We start from the raw sequence: 18,686 nt of genomic DNA, 5'->3' as shown, positions 1-18,686 counted from the left end.
CAATTTAACATGAACAAAACCAATTTTTCCCCTAACTCAAACCTTGGATACAGCTAAACCGTTTTTATTGAAATTTAAAAAAAATGTCTTTCAAAAAAATCAAACTGAAGCAGAAACCTACTATGGACAATGTTATCCCAATTGTTTGAAGTTCTGCAAAGTTATATTTAATTGAAAACTGGACATTAATGGAAAGTATTAGGGAACCTTAACAATAGGCATCCTTCCAGTTCTTCCTATAAGGTACTTTATTCTGTTGGGGGTCTTTCCTCCCAAATCAGTACTTTAAGCTTCTAATCATTTTTGTAGCTCTTCTCTATACTCCCTCCAATTTATTAATATCTCCTGGTCTAAACATGGCTTTTTTAAAATGTTGGCTACTTTTCACCCTATATAGAATAGGGAGGACAGGACAAAACTACTCAAGTGCACACTATTCCTTGATTAGAATTAGAATTTTCACAGCATAGTCTGTTAAGTAAACAAAGGCAAATTTACCAGAAAAGGTAATTTATTCCAAATTAAAATATTTAGCAGCTTATGTCAAGACCTACAAAGCAGAACTGTGCATAAAAGCCAGCACTTACATAGGGCTGCTAGGCAAAAAGCCATGACCTTTCCTGCAAAGCCAACACTAAAAAATAAGAAAGATGGAAAGCCATCAAGAACGTCAGTGGCTTCTGACCCACTAAAGGGAAATGAGTTAGTGTCATGTTAGTAAGCTATGTGATTTTAGAGGGCAGCTCCTGTTCCCTTCTTAAAATGCCCAGCTAGGGTGATATTGTGATTCATTGTTCAACATGGAATGCATTTGATGTGCAATAAATTTACTCTGATTTTGAAAAAAATAAAATGCATTTGCAAAATCAGAGTGGTGTTCAATTATAGTTCATTGCCCAGAGTAAAGCCCTCTAGCTGGCTTTCTAGCAAAAGTTTCATAGAAGTGTCTATTATTTGGGACTGTCTGTTTTGGCCATATGGGTGTATGCTGGCTTATAAGTCCCCCCCCTCACATATCTGTCAGCACTGAGAACTGGAAGCCATCAAAATGTCCAGATCCCAAATTTAAAATATGACTCTGAAAGCGCCATAATTTTGCAGCTCTGGTATGACAAAGAAACCAATCAACAAAGAACCTTCCCTCCCAGTTCTCTCCTACCTGTTTCCCTCCCACACACACCTGCTGGTAACCTGTAGTGATTAAAACAAACTTGTATTGCAATTTGGATATATCACACACAGTGAAATTTCTAATAGAGAAATAGAGTTTGGGGATGAAAAACATACCGCACACAAAAGCCATGGAACACGCTGTATCAAAGGTATTGTTAGAAAAGAATGCTCAGGAATAAATGGCACTGCCAGGTAGTTCTATCAGGTTGCATATAATTATGTTCAGCTGCTTTCCTGTTGCTCTCCCTACTTCTGGGGCTTTGATTTGATTCCCCTCACACCTGCCTTGATATTTGCTGCTGCTCTCATCTCCACTTGGTACCCACTAGCTCCTCTGCAAATCCTTTCGCACTGCATCTCCTGATATCCTGCTTTCCCTCACTGCTTTCCATCCACTTTGTCTCCCTCCCTCCCCATCCCCCCAATCTTTCTAGCATTCCCATCTACTGTCTCCTGCCCTTCCTACCACCCAACAACCAGCACTGTTGCACAAGAAACTTTCAAAGCTGCATTTTAAAAAATCGTTATTAGGTGTTTTAACTGAGCCTAATTGTATCTAGTCCTGGTGTGTGCATCAGTGGGCAGAGCACATGAAGCCTCCCCTTTTGGACTTTCTCATGGGAAGGCCAGGTATAGCTGGGGTCCCTGAGCTCTCTTAGGTGCAGGCACTTCCTCCTGGGGCACTAGCTAACCCATAGGAGATGTGGAGAGGCATGGAGGAGGCCTTAGGACAATGCATTATGAAACTCCAGGAGGAAATATGCCTCCCCAAGGTGCAGTGTCACTTGTAGCCTCCTCCCTGGGGCAATGCTGCTCCATACTGCCCTCAACGCAGACCTGCGCTGTATTAGTGCTACTTGGGAATCAGCAAGTTGCACTGCCATAGAAAAGGATTTTCAAAAGCCAGTTTAAAAAGCAGCAATTTTTGTAAAACGATCATTAAAAGGAACAGTTGTGACTTTTCAACTATTGATCAAAACCTTGCTACAGAAGGAACTTATATTATGTCCACGCTGCTAGGGTTAACATCCTCACCCCTACTCCAGCCCCATTACAATGGTAAAGGGACTTTAAAAGCCCCAGCATCAGCTGGGGCAGGAATCCCCTGGTGCAAGCACTGTGGAAAACAGCCATAAGCCTGCCTTCAGAAGGCCTCCCCAAGGCCTGGCGTAAGGGGTGCGCTGAAAGTGGGGCATGAGGGCAAGACGGGCACGTCAGAAGCAGGACTGCAGCACACAGCACTGTAGCCCATAAGTAGGGCCTTCCAAATTCAAGGCTGTGAAAAATGCGTCATGGACCGGGAAATCTGGTCTCCCCTGGGAAATCTGTTTTTTTGTGTGCTTTAACCCTATACTATACAGATTTCCCAGGGGAGACCAGCATTTCTCAAACCAAAAGAGGGTCATGGGGGGGGGGTCGCAAAGTTATTGTAGGGGGTCGCAGTATTGCCACCCTTACTTCTACGCTGCTGCTTTCAGAGCTGGGTGGCCAGAGAGTGGTAGCTGCTGACTGAGAGCCCAACTCTGCAGGCAGCAGCGCAGAAGTAAAAGTGGCAATACCATACCAGGCCATCCTTACTTCTGCACTGCTGCTGGCAACAGCACTGCCTTCAGAGCTGGGCTTCTGGCCAGCAGCTGCCGCTCTCCAGCCACCCAGCTCTGAAGGCAGTGCAGCTGCCAGCAGCAGCGCAGAAGTAAGGGTGGCAATACCGCAACCCCCCTACAATAACCTTGCAAGACCCCCAAAAGCCCCTTTGGGGCCAGGACCCCTACAGTTACAACACCGTGAAATTTCAGATTTAAATATCTGAAATCATGAAATGTACTATTTTTTAAATCCTATGACCATGAAATTGACCAAAATGGACGTGAATTTGGTAGGGCCCTACCCATAAGGCAGCCTGGGGAGGCTGAAGCAATTAGAAAGGTCTACAGCACAGTCTACATTATACTGGGGCTCTCCAGCCCCCAGAGCAGTCCAGGATTGTCAGGGTGCAAAGATTCATAGATTCATAGATTCTAGGACTGGAAGGGACCTCGAGAGGTCATTGAGTCCAGTCCCCTGTGACTTAAAGCCATTTTATCCCTTCCCATCTCCCTCTGGCTGCAAGTAATCTCACCCTAGGTGTCCAAAAGACATCTGAACAATGATAGAAGGCCTTCATTTTTAGTCCTAGAGAGAAAGTATATTAAATTAGAGTTAATGCTGAGTAAATGCCAGTAATCTCAGGCTATGTCTACACTAGCACTTTTGTCATTGTAATTTATGTCGCTCAGGGGTGTGAAATAAAACACAGACACTCCTGAGGGACATAAATTACACCTACAGAAGTGCCGGTGTGGACAGTGCTATGCCAGTGGGAGATGCTCTCCTGCCAATATAGCTACCACCGATCATTGGGGTGGTTTGATTATGTCAACAGGAAAGCTCTCTCTCGTTAGCACAGAGGGGCTACACAGGAGATCTTACAGTGGCACATTTGCATTGGTACAGCTGTGCCGCTGTAAGGTCTCTAATGTAGACATGGCCTAAGGGTAAGAACAATGCAATGATGTTCTCCCTATCCCAAAACCAAGTGTTTCTAACCCAGGAAATTCAAAATGAAGTTTAATCATAAAAGAAATCCAAAATTATTAACGTTATGGAAACATAGAATCATAGAATATCAGAATTGGAAGGGACCTCAGGAGGTCATCTAGTCCAACCCCCTGCTCAAAGCAGGACCAATTCCCAACTAAATCATCCCAGCCAGGGCTTTGTCAAGCCTGACCTTAAAACACCTCCAAGGAAGGAGATTCCACCACCTCCCTAGGTAACCCATTCCAGTGCTTCACCACCCTCCTAGTGAAAAAGCTTTTCCTAATAGCCAACCTAAACCTCCCCCACTGCAACTTGAGACCATTTCTCCTTGTTCTGTCATCTGCTGCCACTGAGAACTGTCTAGATCCATCCTCTTTGGAACCCACTTTCAGGTAGTTGAAAGCAGCTATCAAATCCCCCCTCATTCTTCTCTTCTGCAGACTAAACAATCCCAGTTCCCTCGGCCTCTCCTCATACGTCATGTGCTCCAGCCCCCTAATCATATTTGTTCCCCTCCGCTGGACTCTTTCCAATTTTTCCACATCCTTCTTGTAGTGTGGGGCCCAAAACTGGACACAGTACTCCAGATGAGGCCTCACCAATGTCGAATAGAGGGGAATGATCACGGCCCTCGATCTGCTGGCAATGCCCCTACTTATACAGTCCAAAATGCTGTTAGCCTTCTTGGCAACAAGGGCACACTGTCGACTCATATCCAGCTTCTCGTCCACTGTAACCCCTAGGTCCTTTTCTGCAAAACTGCCTCCTAGCCATTCGGTCCCAAGTGCTTCACATAAGGTGAAGGCACTCAAACAACCTTAACTCTGCCCTCCAATGATGCCACACAATAGCCAGATTATTATGATTAGCAGAATACTGTTTGTGTCCCAGATTAAATGAAATTGATTTTTAAAAGCATATTAGATTTTTTCCCCTCATATCATGTCACTAACAGCTCAAAAGGTAGACTTTTCCAAAATGTATCTATGACTGAAAAGAAGAGGTTGGAACAGAAAGACGTACATAACCTTCACTAGAGTGGTCACTACTACTCCCTCTATAGTAGACCATCCTGTGACTCTGTGATGAGGCAGATGAGACATGAGATATCTAGAGATAAATATGCATGCTGGATTTTAACAGTCTTTAAATAATCTCATTCCACATTTCCCAGGCTGGCTAGTCACAGCAGGCATAGCCATTAAAACTGAAGGCTGAATGAAAAAAAAAAACCAAGGCATATTGAGCACCACTTGTTTAGACATATGCTTTACATCAATGTGCAGCAAAGTGCTTAAATATGCTGTCTGGGGCTGGAAATGTTGTTTTCTGACATATTTCACACAATGAAACTGAAAGCAAAAGTTTTAGAAGACCAAGTGCATTTATGATTACAGACAGTGGGTGAAACCTGGAAAACCCACCCAGCTCATACTATTAAAAAGAAAGAAAAGAAAGAAAATGTTCAGACTTGTAATCCAAAAGAATCGGAGACAGAAAACAAAGAGTATGAATAAAAGGTCAATGTTTGTCATAGAAGAAGGTTAACAGCAGTGTACCCTAAGACAGGTAGTGTTTAATATATTTATTAACAATAGAGAAAATGGGGAGAGCAGTGGGTGACAGAATTTGCAGATGATAAAATTATTTAGGTAAATCAAATCCAGAGAAGGAACATCAGTGGGATGTAACCGAGCTAGGTGAATGGGCAACCTGGTGAAAGATGGAATTCAATGTTGATAAATGCAAAGTTATATATATATATATATATATATATATATATATATATATATATATAAGGAGAAAATCTGAAGTACACTTATGCCATATCAGATTCTAAAATAACAAATAGCTCAGGAAAGGGAATTGGTCATCACTGTGGCCAGCTCAGTGAAAAACTCTCTGATCAATGTGAAGCTGAAAAAAGTTGCCATCTCTAGTCGATATCACATGGATTTTTTTTTTAAAGTTAACACTTTTCCAGACGTTTGGTTTATATACAGCTTAGTGCCAGAGGAAAGTAAAAAGACTGCCATGCAAAAAACCCTATAGCTAGTCTTGAGGAAAAGCAAGATCCCTAGAAAATTCTCTCCTGACCCACAAAAAGGGACGTCAGCTACTGCACAAAACAGAACTAATACCCCTTTAACATACCAGATTTCCTATAGTTATCTGGCCAAAAGTAACTAATGATTTCAGGTATTTCAATATTTGGGTGCCCAACCTGGGACACCGTGTGCTCAGCACTTTCTGAAAAGCAGGCCCAAGACTTCTCCAACTGGGTATCTAAGAGGTAAGGTATCCAAAATCATTAGTCACTTTTAAAGCTTTCGGTCTCTAAGGGCCAGCTTTTCAAATGCTCAGCATGCGCAACTGGGGCCAGATTTTCAAAGAGCTCAGCTCCTATTTAAGTACATAAATAAAGGCCAGATTTTCTGAAGTATTCAGTATCCAGCACCCTATTGTTACTTATATACATTGCTACTTCTTGATTCTCCCTCTTCCATTGGAAGCCCACTCCACCTATTCACATTATTTCTGAAGGGAAAAAAAAAAAGACCCCAAATCTTAAATTTGTTTTACATTTTTACATATAGCGTCTCTAACTTGAAATCCATGTCCCTTAGTTCTAGTTTGTCCAAGAGCTTCAAACAAATCAACAAGTTTAATTTTATAATAACCTATGCTTTAAATACTTCAAGTCACCTTTCATTTGTCATTTTGGAAGACTAAACAATCCCTGTATTTTAATCTCACCTCATATCTAAGAATTTCCAATTGCTTTTATCATCTTTCTTGCTCAATGCTAATCTCTCTCCAAGTTAACTACAAAGATGACTGAAATTAGATATTGTAATCCAAATTAGGTTAACTAGTGCTTTAAAAAGCAATAGCACAAAATCCCAAGCCTTACATAATATATCCACTCAGCACTACCTGTTAGCCTCCTTTACTGTTCCTGTACACGGGAGTGCGAATCATCAAACCATAGCCATATAGGGTTTAAAGAGACCTTGAGATGCCACCAAGGCTGAGACAGGACCAAGTAAACCTAGATGATCCCTGACAGGGGTTTGTCCAACACGTTCATAAAAAACCTCCAATGAAGGGGATTCCATAACTTCCTTTGGAAGCCTACTCTAGAGCTTACTACCCTGACAGTTAGAAAGTTTTTCTTAATATCTAACCTAAATCTCCCTTACTGCAGATGAAGCTCATTGCTTCTTGTCCTACCATCAGTGGACATGGAGAACTATTGATCACCGTCCTCTCTATAACAGCCCTTAACATATTTGAAGATTGAGAGTGAAGCTGATAACAGTTTTCTTTTCTCAAGATCAAACATGCCCAGTTTTTTTTAACCCTTCCTCATAGGCCAGGTTTTCTAAACTTCGTATTCTTTTTGTTGCTGGACTCTCTCCAATTTATCCACATCTTTCCTAAAGTGTGATGCCCAGAACTGGACACAGCACTCCAGCTGAGGCCTCATCAGTGCTGAGCAGAGTGGACATCTACGTCCCGTGTCTCATATACAACCCTCCTGTTGATACACCACAAAATATTATCCTTTTTTGGGTTAATGTTGTGGCTCCTATTCTGATAGCTGTAGCTATCTTCTCCAGCATCTCCGGAAACACTTCATCATTCTCATCCTGAGGTCAGTAAATGTTTCTATAAAGACACTTGGCTCCTTGCCCCTCAATACTTTTCCAAACTGACTCAACACTTCCTCCCATTTATTTAAATGATTTCTGTCCGCCACTTATAATTGAACATTACTACCCCACACTGTCTTCATTTTCCATCATTATGAAAACACGTTAAAACCTTTAATTAGTATTACTATTTTTTACTATATATACAGCACAGCCAAACTCTAACCCAGTCAAATCCATCACCCCACCAAGGCTGTTATTCATATAATAGGCAACATTTCCCCTATCACATTAATTACACCTCTACCCCGATAGAACGCGACCCGATATAACACGAATTCAGATACAACGCGGTAAAGCAGCGGGGCGCCCCGGGCCCTTTAAAGCACCACCAGAGCCCCGCTGCTTTACCGCGTTATATCCAAATTCGTGTGGAGCCGTGGGCCCTTTAAATCCCCGCCCGAGCCGGCTGCCAGAGCTCCGGCGGTGATTTAAAGGGACCGGGGCTCCTCGCAGCGGCTGGAGCACTGGGCCCTTTAAATCACCGCCGGGAAGCCGGTCCAGTCCGGCACGGCGTACTGGCTCTTGCCGGTACATGGTACTGGACCGAACCCAATATAACGCGGTCTCACCTATAAGGCGGTGAGATTTTTTGGCTCCCGAGGACCGCGTTATATCGGGGTAGAGGTGTATATAGCACATTTGTTATGTTTGTACAGAGACAATTTCAATGTATGTCATTCCTGGCTTTTATACACAGTGAGCCAGATTCTCATCCCTTCTCCATCCTATCTGTTTATCCAAGGGCTTTATCCTGCTATCCATTAATGTAGAACCTGAGCACCTCACTGGCTTTAATGTATTTATCCTCATAATATCTCTGAGAGATAGGGAAGTATTATCCCTTTTTTACAGATGGAGAACTGATGGAGCCCTGCGCGGATACAAATTTATATCTGCAGATGCAGATATTTGTGGATATAAATCGGTATCTGCAGAGCTGCAGGGCTCCACCGGGAACCGCAGTGGCAAAAGCAACAGCACGTCGGGCCGCCACTCCCAGGACCCAGCACCCCATGCTGGCAGCTCCTCCAGCATGGTTGTACCATCCCCAGCCTTGCCCACTGGGGTGGGCACCAGGCTCACCGGCAGCCGTCCCTGGTGATGCTAGTGTGTTCAAGCAGCGTGCATGCTCCCAGACAGGAGTCCCTTCCACGCAGCAGTCTGCGTCTTCTGTCTGGGGGCATGCAAGCCTCTTGAACACATGAGCACGACCTGGGACAGCTGCCGGTGAGCCTGATGCCCGCCCTAGTGGGTACAGTACAGCCATGCCAGAGGAGCTGCTAGCTCCTGGGAGCAGCGGACTGATGTGCTGCTCCTTTCGCTGCTGTGGTTCCTGGTAGAGCCCTGCAGCTCTGCGAATACTGATTTGCATGCCTGTATATAAATTTGTATCTGCACAGGGCTCTAAGAACTGAGACACAGAGACAGTAATGGCCATATTTTTAAAGGTATTTAGGTGCTGAAAGATGCATCTTTCTGCATTTTTAGACATCCAAACTCCTTGAAAATTCTAGCCCTAAGAGTTCTTCCAGCAACTAACAGAAGTTACTAGATCACAGGCCCTGGTTCTCATAGGAGACTTCAATCACCCTGATATCTGCTGGGAGAGCAATACAGCAGTGCACAGACAATCCAAGAAGTTTTTGGAAAGTGTAGGGGACAAATTTCCTGGTGCAAGTGCTAGAGGAACCAACTAGGGGCAGAGCTCTTCTTGACCTGCTGCTCACAAACAGGGAAGAATTAGTAGGGGAAGCAAAAGTGGATGGGAACCTGGGAGGCAGTGACCATGAGATGGTCGAGTTCAGGATCATGACACAAGGAAGAAAGGAGAGCAGGAGAATACGGACCCTGGACTTCAGAAAAGCAGGCTTTGACTCCTGCAGGGAACTGATGGGCAGGATCCCCTGGAGAATAATAGGAGGGGGAAAGGAGTCCAGGAGAGCTGGCTGTATTTTAAAGAATCCTTATTGAGGTTGCAGGAACAAACCATCCTGGTGTGTAGAAAGAATAGTAAATATGGCAGGCGACCAGCTTGGCTTAACAGTGAAATCCTTGCTGATCTTAAACACTAAAAAGAAGCTTACAAGAAGTGGAAGATTGGATAAATGACCAGGGAGGAGTATAAAAATATTGCTCAGGCATGCAGGAGTGAAATCAGGAAGGCCAAATCACACTTGGTGTTGCAGCTAGCAAGAGATGTTAAGAGTAACCAGAAGGGTTTCTTCAGGTATGTTAGCAACAAGAAGAAAGTCAAGGAAAGTGTGGGCCCCTTACTGAATGAGGGAGGCACCCTAGTGATAGAGGATGTGGAAAAAGCTAATGCACTCAATGCTTTTTTTGCCTCTGTCTTCATGAACAAGGTCAGCTCCCAGACTACTGCACTGGGCAGCACAGGATGGGGAGGAGGTGACCAGCGCTCTGTGGAGAAAGAAGTGGTTCAGGACTATTTAGAAAAGCTGGACGAGCACAAGTCCATGGGGCCGGATGCGCTGCACCGGATGCGGTGCTAAAGGAGTTGGCGGATGTGATTGCAGAGCCATTGGCCATTATCTTTGAAAACTCATGGCGATCAGGGGAGGTCCCGGATGACTGGAAAAAGGCTAATGTAGTGCCCATCTTTAAAAAAGGGAAGGAGGAGGATCCAGGGAACTACAGGCCAGTCAGCCTCACCTCAGTCCGTGGAAAGAACATAGAGCAGATCCTCAAGGAATCAATTCTGAAGCACTTAGAGGACAGGAAAGTGATCAGGAACAGTCAGCGTGGATTCACCAAGGGCAAGTCATGTCTGACTAACCTAACTGCCTTCTATGATGAAACTGGCTCTGTCAATGAGGGGAAAGCAGTGGATGTGTTATTCCTTGACTTTAGCAAAGCTTTTGATACGGTCTCCCACAGTATTCTTGCCAGCAAGTTAAAGAAGTATGGGCTGGATGAATGGACTATAAGGTGGATAGAAAGCTGGCTACATCGTCAGGTAGTGATCAATGGCTCCATGTCTAGTTGGCAGCCGGAATCAAGTGGAGTGCCCCAAGGGTTGGTCCTGGGGCCGGTTTTGTTCAATATCTTCATTAATGAGCTGGAGGATGGCGTGGACTGCACCCTCAGCAAGTTTGCAGATGACACTAAACTTGGAGGAGTGGTAGATACGCTGGAGATTAGGGACAGGATACAGAGGGACCTAGACAAATTAGAGGTTTGGGCCAAAAGAAATCTGATGAGGTTCAACAAGGACAAGTGCAGACTCCTGCACTTAGGACGGAAGAATCCCATGCACTGCTACAGACTAGGGACCGAATGGCTAGGAAGCAGTTCTGCAGAAAAGGACCTAGGGGTTACAGTGGATGAGAAGATGGATATGAGTCGACAGTGTGCCTTTGTTGCCAAGAAGGCTAACAGCATTTTGGGCAGTATAAGTAGGGGCTTTGCCAGCAGATCGAGGGCCATGATCGTTCCCCTCTATTTGACATTGGTGAGGCCTCATTCTGGAGTACTGTGTCCATTTTTGGGCCCCACACTACAAGAAGGATGTGGAAAAATTGGAAAGAGTCCATCGGAGGGCAACAAAAATGATTAGGGGGCTGGAGCACATGACTTACGAGGAGAGGCTGAGGGAACTGGGATTGTTTAGTCTCCAGAAGAGAAGAATGAGGGGGGATTTGATAGCTGCTTTCAACTACCTGAAAGGAGGTTCCAAAGAGGATGGATCTAGATTGTTCTCAGTGGTACCAGATGACAGAACAAGGAGTAATGGTCTCAAGTTGCAGTGGGGGAGGTTTAGGTTGGATATTAGGAAAAACTTTCTCATTAGGAGGGTGGTGAAGCACTGGAATGGGTTACCTAGGGAGGTGGTGGAATCTCCTTCCTTAGAGGTTTTTAAGGTCAGGCTTGACAAAGCCCTGGCTGGGATGATTTAGTTGGGGATTGGTCCTGCTTTAAGCAGGGGGTTGGACTAGATGACCTCCTGAGGTCCCTTCCAACCCTGAGTCTATGATTCTATGATTTACCCCAGGTCACACAAGAAGTCTGTGGTGGAGCAGAGAATTGAACTCAAATCTCCTGAATTGCAGGCTAGTTTCCTAACCACTAGGGTGCCCTTCCTCTCAAAATAACCACTAGAGTGTCCTTTCTCTCAAAATAAATAAAGTAACAAAATACTCACAGATTTCACCTTTCATACATTAGCCATGAGTCACATCTGTCATGCTGCTATTATTTACCTTTCCTCGGCAAAATCATTTGTGGACACGAGAACAAATGGATATAAACTGGCCGTGGGGAAGTTTAGGCTTGAAATTAGACGAAGGTTTCTAACCGTCAGAGGGGTGAAATTTTGGAACAGCCTTCCGAGGGAAACAGTGGGGGCAAAAGACCTCTCTGGCTTCAAGATTAGGCTAGATAAGTTTATGGAGGGAATGGTTTGATGGGATAACGTGATTTTAGTCAATTAGGCAATAACGTGCCATCGCTGGTAAAATGAGGGTCTGGCTGGAGAATCTTGCCTGTATGCTCGGGGTTCTACTGATCGCCATATTTGGGGTCGGGAAGGAATTTTCCTCCAGGGTAGATTGGCAGAGGCCCTGGAGGTTTTTCGCCTTCCTACACAGCATAGGGCAGGGGTCGCAAGCTGGAGGATTCTCTGCGACTTGAAGTCTTTAAATCACGATCTGGAGACTTCAACAGCTGAGTTAAGGGAAAGTGGGTGGGTCAGCTTTTGTGGCCTGCATCATGCGGGAGGTCAGACTAGATGACCATAATGGTCCCTTCTGACCTTAAAGTCTATGAGTCTATGAGTCTATTAAATTATTTAGGGCTTGAACCAATGCTCACTGAAGTTGATGAGAATCTTCTATTGATTTCCATGGGCTTTGGATCAGGCCTTTTGTCAATAGCGGAGGCATTCATTCTGACTATGAAGTTTACGTACAATGAAAGGCAATTTTAAAAATTTTAATACAGGAGTTGTGTTAACATATTTTTACTTGTAATTCAAAGAAAAGCAACCTGTAGATTGTTTAGAAAGCACACCTTCTGGTAATGTTATCACAGCACCAGATAATGCAATACTGCCAACTCCATATAGGGAGTTAATTCCCACCAGATCATGAGATTTTTAACATTAATAAAAGGTTGGGTTCATTTTATTTGCCTTTTGGTTTTTGAGTCTTTAGGGGTCACATTTTCAAGCTTTTCCCACTAACTATGAGAGCTAAAAACTTAGTTTAAAAAAAGAAAAGAAAAAAAAAACGAAAAAAGGGAAAAGTTTAAAATATCTTCTGAATTGGGGTTTTAAGAAATTAAATATTGTGGGACTCAAAAAAAAAGTCTCAACAAATGGTAACACTGCAATGAGTAAAAAGAACAGGAGTACTTGTGGCACTTTGCTGATACAGACTAACACGGCTGCTACTCTGAAAACTGCAATGAGTGTTTCAGTCATTATCACATAGCCTACGAAGTGCCAACTGGTAGCACTGCTTCCAACAATGCAGTAAAAATATGGTGGCACATCTGGAGCTTCCCAAACCACTGGCCGATTGTTCTGGGAGAGGAGTTCGGTCCATCCATATTTTTGGCAGTAATTGGTTTGTACATAGGTTTTGATTATCATAATGCAAAGAGACAGATAACTAACTTAAAAGGTTAAAGAGAAGAGTTTACCTGGATCATTAAGAAAATCATCCAAGGAATTCCACTTCTGAACGCCTGAATAAAATGTGCCATTGGTAGAGTTAAATTCGGTGTAGTTCCTGACACACTTATGTCTCAAATTGCCCATAAAGAGCTGGAGGCCTATAAGGGCAAAGACACTCAAGCAGAAAACGGTCAGGATCATCACATCAGCAAGTTTCTTAACAGACTGGATAAGTGCACCTACGATGGTCTTCAATCCTAGGGAGATAAAAGCCAAGAGTTTATAGACTTAGACGCAGGAACAAAGGTGTAGTTAATTCCTTTTGAGAGCTGAAACTCTGCACAGAAGCTACAGTGCCTAATCAAAGGGTCTATATTACATATTTGCAACCTGATGGCACAAACAAGGCAGAAGTGATTAATCTGAAAACGTAGTTTGGGCCTAATATTTTGGACAAATTTCTTCCTATTTATGTTTGTTCTTCCTATTATTTTTAAATGAAAAAGCCATTAAAAACGAGAAAAATATTTGATTGAACTAAAAGGCAAGGAGTGAGACATAAAACTGATTATATATAAAATAAAACTGCATAGATGGTATGTAATATTTCAAGTGCATATTATATGTAAGAGTAAACATATTAAAGATTTGGATAACTGATTTGTCAACAGCATGCTAAAAGTTTCAAAAGTACCTAAGTGACTTAGGAGCCTAAGTCCCATTGACTTTTGAAAATTGGATATCAGAGTCTAAGTCACTAGGGAACTTTTGAAAATTTTATCATTTGTGATCACATGAAGAAGCATGTGTGTACTGCTTTATGTCTGAACACTTTATGTAATAAGGCCAAATCCTGCTTGCCTTACGCAGGCCAATAGTCCCATTAACTTCAACTAGTTTGCATAAAATGAGGTGAATGTGAACCTTGGTGTGAGATCAAATATGGAGATATTTGAATGCTACATTATGTAAACAGCACCAAGAAAGACTTATTCCTTTTAAAAAGCCCTCTTATTCATCATAAATATCTAGCAGGACTTCCAGAGCAACTGCATGCCAGTAGCAGCTATGTTTTTTAATTAACATGAATTTTTAATGAATATTTAGTTACCAGTAACTAATGCTTCTGGTCCTTAATAACACTAATATGGTAGCATTAAAGGGAATTAAGTTAAAAGAAAAAATGCAAAAGAAAGCAGGTGAAGTTTTTTTTATGGGAAATATTCATAATGAGTTGACCTGCCCACTGAACATCATCATACATATTAGGTCTTGATTCCCAGGAATTCCACCTCATAGCACTAAACAGCCATGAAAGTTGGATTAGAGCTGTATGGGCAAAAAAAAATAATAATCAAAAAATGGTTTAAAAAAAAACAAAACAAAAAAGAAAACACACGAGGGTTTGTAAGAAAGCAAAACATTTTTTGTTCTCTCTTCAAACTTGTTTCACAAACAAAAGGAAATTGCTGTTTCTAAAGCTGGTTGAAATCTTAGCATGGCCAATGGATCTTGCACTACACAGATCCACAAGCGTAAACAAATTACACTCCTGTGCGGGGTACAACTGTTACCATAGGCCATTAACTGTATTAATGGCAGTGGAATGGCCATGCAGCCATTACATACTGAACTACTAGGCTGTAGGAATGCCATGTTTCCCCACCAACCTCTCTTGGATCCCCTGTGCCAAGCCAGTTTGTGCCATGGTGGGACAGAAAGGGCTGCAACATTTGTCCCTCTGCACACTGGCCCCCCCCCCCAAAAAAGTTGTGTAGAGCAAACACTATCCAAGAGCCAGATTTTCAAAAGAGCTCAGGGCCAGATTTTCAAGTGCTCAGCACCCACAACGCAGCCCAGTTTTCAAAAGTGCTCCCCTTTTATTTAGGCACCTTCATAAGAGACAGATTTTTGAGTGCTCTGAGCTCTTCTGGAAATCTGGCCACTTACTTTGGTGCCTAAATGGGAGTGAAGCTCTTCTGATAATGTTCATTTGGGGCCAGATTAACAAATCAAGACTCAATAGGTCTCCCAATGAGAGAATGTATTCTCCCTTTCTGCGGATCTACAAAAGGTTTGGTTACAGCCCAAATCTGCGGGTTTTCTTCAGGCAACACTCTCACACAAGTCCATGGAGCAGAGTGGGTATAAAGAAAAACAGGCCCAGCCTGTTAATGGTTTTAAATTGAACAGTAACAAAACAGCCAGTGAGGAAAATCAATTGTAAATACATTAGAGCAGTTTTTCTAATTGTTTTCTATCTAACTCACTGACATGCTTTGTTTGAGCTTTCATCACTGGCCGCTCTTTACATATACTGCCATATGCCTTTTTGTAGTTGCTCAAACTTGGGCTGTACAACTAAGAATTAGATTTTAGAGGGGAGCTCTAACTCTAGAGCTAACCCACAAAATCTAATCCTATACACTTTCCCCTCAGTAATCCATGTGAAAGTCCTGCAGGACATCCACTTTATTAATATGAATTCAAACTCAGAGTTTCCATCTGTATTACTTTAGTATAGTGATAACACTAGTTAGCTTGCCAGATGCCTTGATATCTTTTGACACATCACAAGGTATCTCACACAGAAATTTAGTGTGATGTATCTCCTACCCACTATGAGGCAATTAGAGACTTGAATCTGCAAACCCTTACTCACATGAGAAAGAAGAATGGAACTCCTTGCATGAGCAAGGACAATATTAGGACCCAACCCTGAGAATACTTATTTGCACAGGTACGATATATACAACATGAGGAAAGGTTTGCAAGTTCAGGACCCACTGCTGTTAATGTTAAGGTCAATTTCTGAAACTTATTCTATCAGTTTAGTTACTATGGTTTTAAACGGAATGTTCGTTTTATATGTTTAATCTGTTCAGGGATCAGAGAGCTCCATTTTAGGGGGTTTTCCATTTTATTTATTCATGGGTTTTTTTTTAGAACTTACACGACTATGAGCAATTTAGTGGAAAGCGCTTTAGTAATAAAATTATAATTATTGATTAAAAATAAATTACTCTTATTTCACTATTACTGGTGTATTGTTGCATTTTTCTGGGTAAAACCATAAGGGAACTTGGAATATTTCTTGCAGGATTACTGTATTTTTGTCTCATCCTACAAAATCAAGATGTGGCCAGAAAAGTAACTGTCATTCTCATAGTCACTCGGCTTGTGCATCACTATTTAAGTCACCACTAGCCAAAACCCTATGGACTGGTGCTATGAGGGCTGAGTCAATGGGAACTGAGGGCACTCAGAACCTTGCTGTGGGTGCTCTGCATTTCCCGGTCTCCCTGTTGTTGTTTTTTTAAAGGTAATTGCTAGATGTATTCAAATTTAGACCACTATTAAATCTTCTGTGGAACTAATCCTCCTTTGAAATAATGCCAATGAGAACACTGCAATACAGCTTAATAGAATATACTATTTATAGAGCATTAAAGGCATTTATTTAACTCTTGCAGGTCAAGCACCAAACTGGGCAGCATGCAGCAGAAAGTCTTAAGGCCTGATTCAAAACTCATTGAAGTCACTAGTCAATTCACATTAATGGACTTTGGATCAGGCCCTTACAGATTAATTAATGAAATATTCTTCTGAATGACTAAATTCTTTCCACACTTTTATGGCCAAATCCTGTTTGCCTTTCTCACATGGGTAGGGCCACTAAGTTCAGATGCTATGGTGTACGTAGATAGAGGGAGTAAACAAGCTGGATTTGGCCCAAAACATTACTGTTAATAGTAGTAGAGGTTAACACATTAGAACATCACCAGAGATTAATCAAATAATAAGTATTCAAAAGCAAATTGCAAACTATTAAAAATGCAAGCAACACCAAACAGTGAAAAACAGTCACATCCCCCAAAACCATCCATTCCTCCTATGAAATTTAATAGATTATTAGCATTATTGAGTACGTCATCCATACCAGATGTTGGCAATCACTTACTGTACATCAGACACTTTCATGCATATTCCGGGGAAAAGAAAAGAAAAGAAAAACAAAACAAAACCACCGAGTGTGACTTGCGCGATGATTGCTATCACTTTGTCTATTCTCATCTCCTGAGATATGCATAGTTCTCATTACTGTCTCTTTGAGTTACGTGTATGTAGCAAGAAAAGAATACACTCCAATGAGTGTATTATGTTATTAGCCACAGACACACACTGCAGCTAACAGTTTTTTATTACCTTGGAAAAGGTATAGGACTGTCAGTGTTTCTGCAGATCATCTCTCAATGAGAAGGGTATGATTATTTTCCAGGCTCATCTTATATAAAGACATTAACATGTAACATGTGTTTGCCACCTCCAAGTTTGATTGCTGCCCTCCAGGAGCCTCCCACTGGCTGCCTGCTTCTTGAGTGGAGTATGTTGCTACTACAAGGATGAAATTCAACCTTATGGAGAGGGCCAAAACAAGACCTCCTGTAACATGTCTTTAGAGTGGGGCTTAAATGGGACATAAGTGGGATTTAAGTGGTGCTTAGGGTCTTTTGCTGTCACTCCACACATAGGCAAATTTCACGCATAAGGTCTGAAGACTTGTGCTCTGAGCTCTGCCTATAAATTCAGTTCCGAATGATAACCAAAGTGTTATTTCCAGTCTTTAAGGACCCTATCCAATTCCCAAAGTCAATGAAAGACTCATGCTAACTTCAGTGGGAGCTGGATCAGGCCCCAGAGACCTTGAACTTATTTATCTCTCACACCACTTCTCCCTCACATCTCAGCATTAAAGCTGAGATGCTCCTGCTGCCAGTGTTTGTACTGTAGGCTCTGCTGTTCAGCCTCTGTAGTTGAGGGCTCCTGCTAATGAAGTTTGCTCCTGCTGACAGTGTTCCACAGCCTGAGATTGGCCATTTTCAATGAACAGGTTTAATTTATTTTATTTATTAGTTATTATCAATGACTGGAGGGATTTCTCTGCACATAAAGTGCATGATATGAAGTCCACTGCAGTTGATGGAAAGATTTCCATTGACTTCAGTGAGATTTAGATCAGGCCCAACATGGGGCGTTGATGGGTGTTATTGAGTTGTCCAGTGGGCGGGCTCAAGAGATTTAGGATTAAATTTTAAAATTAAACGGACAATGTCTAGTTGCCATGACTATAAGTGAGATCCAAAGTTCTAATTAACAAGTAAAATCACCTACATTAAGGGACTTTATTCCAACGTGAGGCATCTGAAGTTGATGGATATATATGAGGAAACCACAGACAAGGGATTTTTTTTAATGGCACTTGAATGTACTTAATGTAGACTGATTGGGCCAGATTCTCAGCTAGTGTAAATGTAAATGGCATAATATTACTGAAATCTAATGAAAAGATGATTGAACTCAATGGATCCTTTGACTTCAGTGGGTCTACTCCAGTTAGGCACATACTTAAGGGTGTCAAGGATCAGAGGGGTAGCTGTGTTAGTCTGGATCTGTAAAAGCAGCAAAGAGTCCTGTGGCACCTTATAGACTAACAGACGTATTGGAGCATGAGCTTTCGTGGGTGAATACCCATTTCGTCGGATGCATGTAGTGGAAATTTCCAGAGGCAGGTATAAGTATGC

General features: G+C 42.3%; 1 protein-coding gene across 1 annotated transcript in view; it reads right to left on the bottom strand.

The window, feature by feature from the left end:
- LOC112108022 (sodium channel protein type 5 subunit alpha) overlaps positions 1–18,686 on the bottom strand; it is a 263,352-nt gene that overhangs the window by 211,059 nt on the left and 33,607 nt on the right. The window contains exon 6 of the mRNA XM_026652176.2: positions 13,131–13,361. Within this exon, the coding sequence (XP_026507961.1) occupies positions 13,131–13,361 (231 nt within the window). The remainder of the gene's footprint in view (positions 1–13,130; positions 13,362–18,686) is intronic.

This window comes from Terrapene carolina, unplaced genomic scaffold (assembly GCF_002925995.2).
Source record: "Terrapene carolina triunguis isolate 2854851 unplaced genomic scaffold, T_m_triunguis-2.0 Scaffold111, whole genome shotgun sequence".
Classification (NCBI taxonomy): domain Eukaryota; kingdom Metazoa; phylum Chordata; order Testudines; family Emydidae; genus Terrapene; species Terrapene triunguis.
The sequence above is the reverse complement of the archived record's forward strand: the minus strand, read 5'-3'. Positions and strand labels throughout refer to the sequence as shown.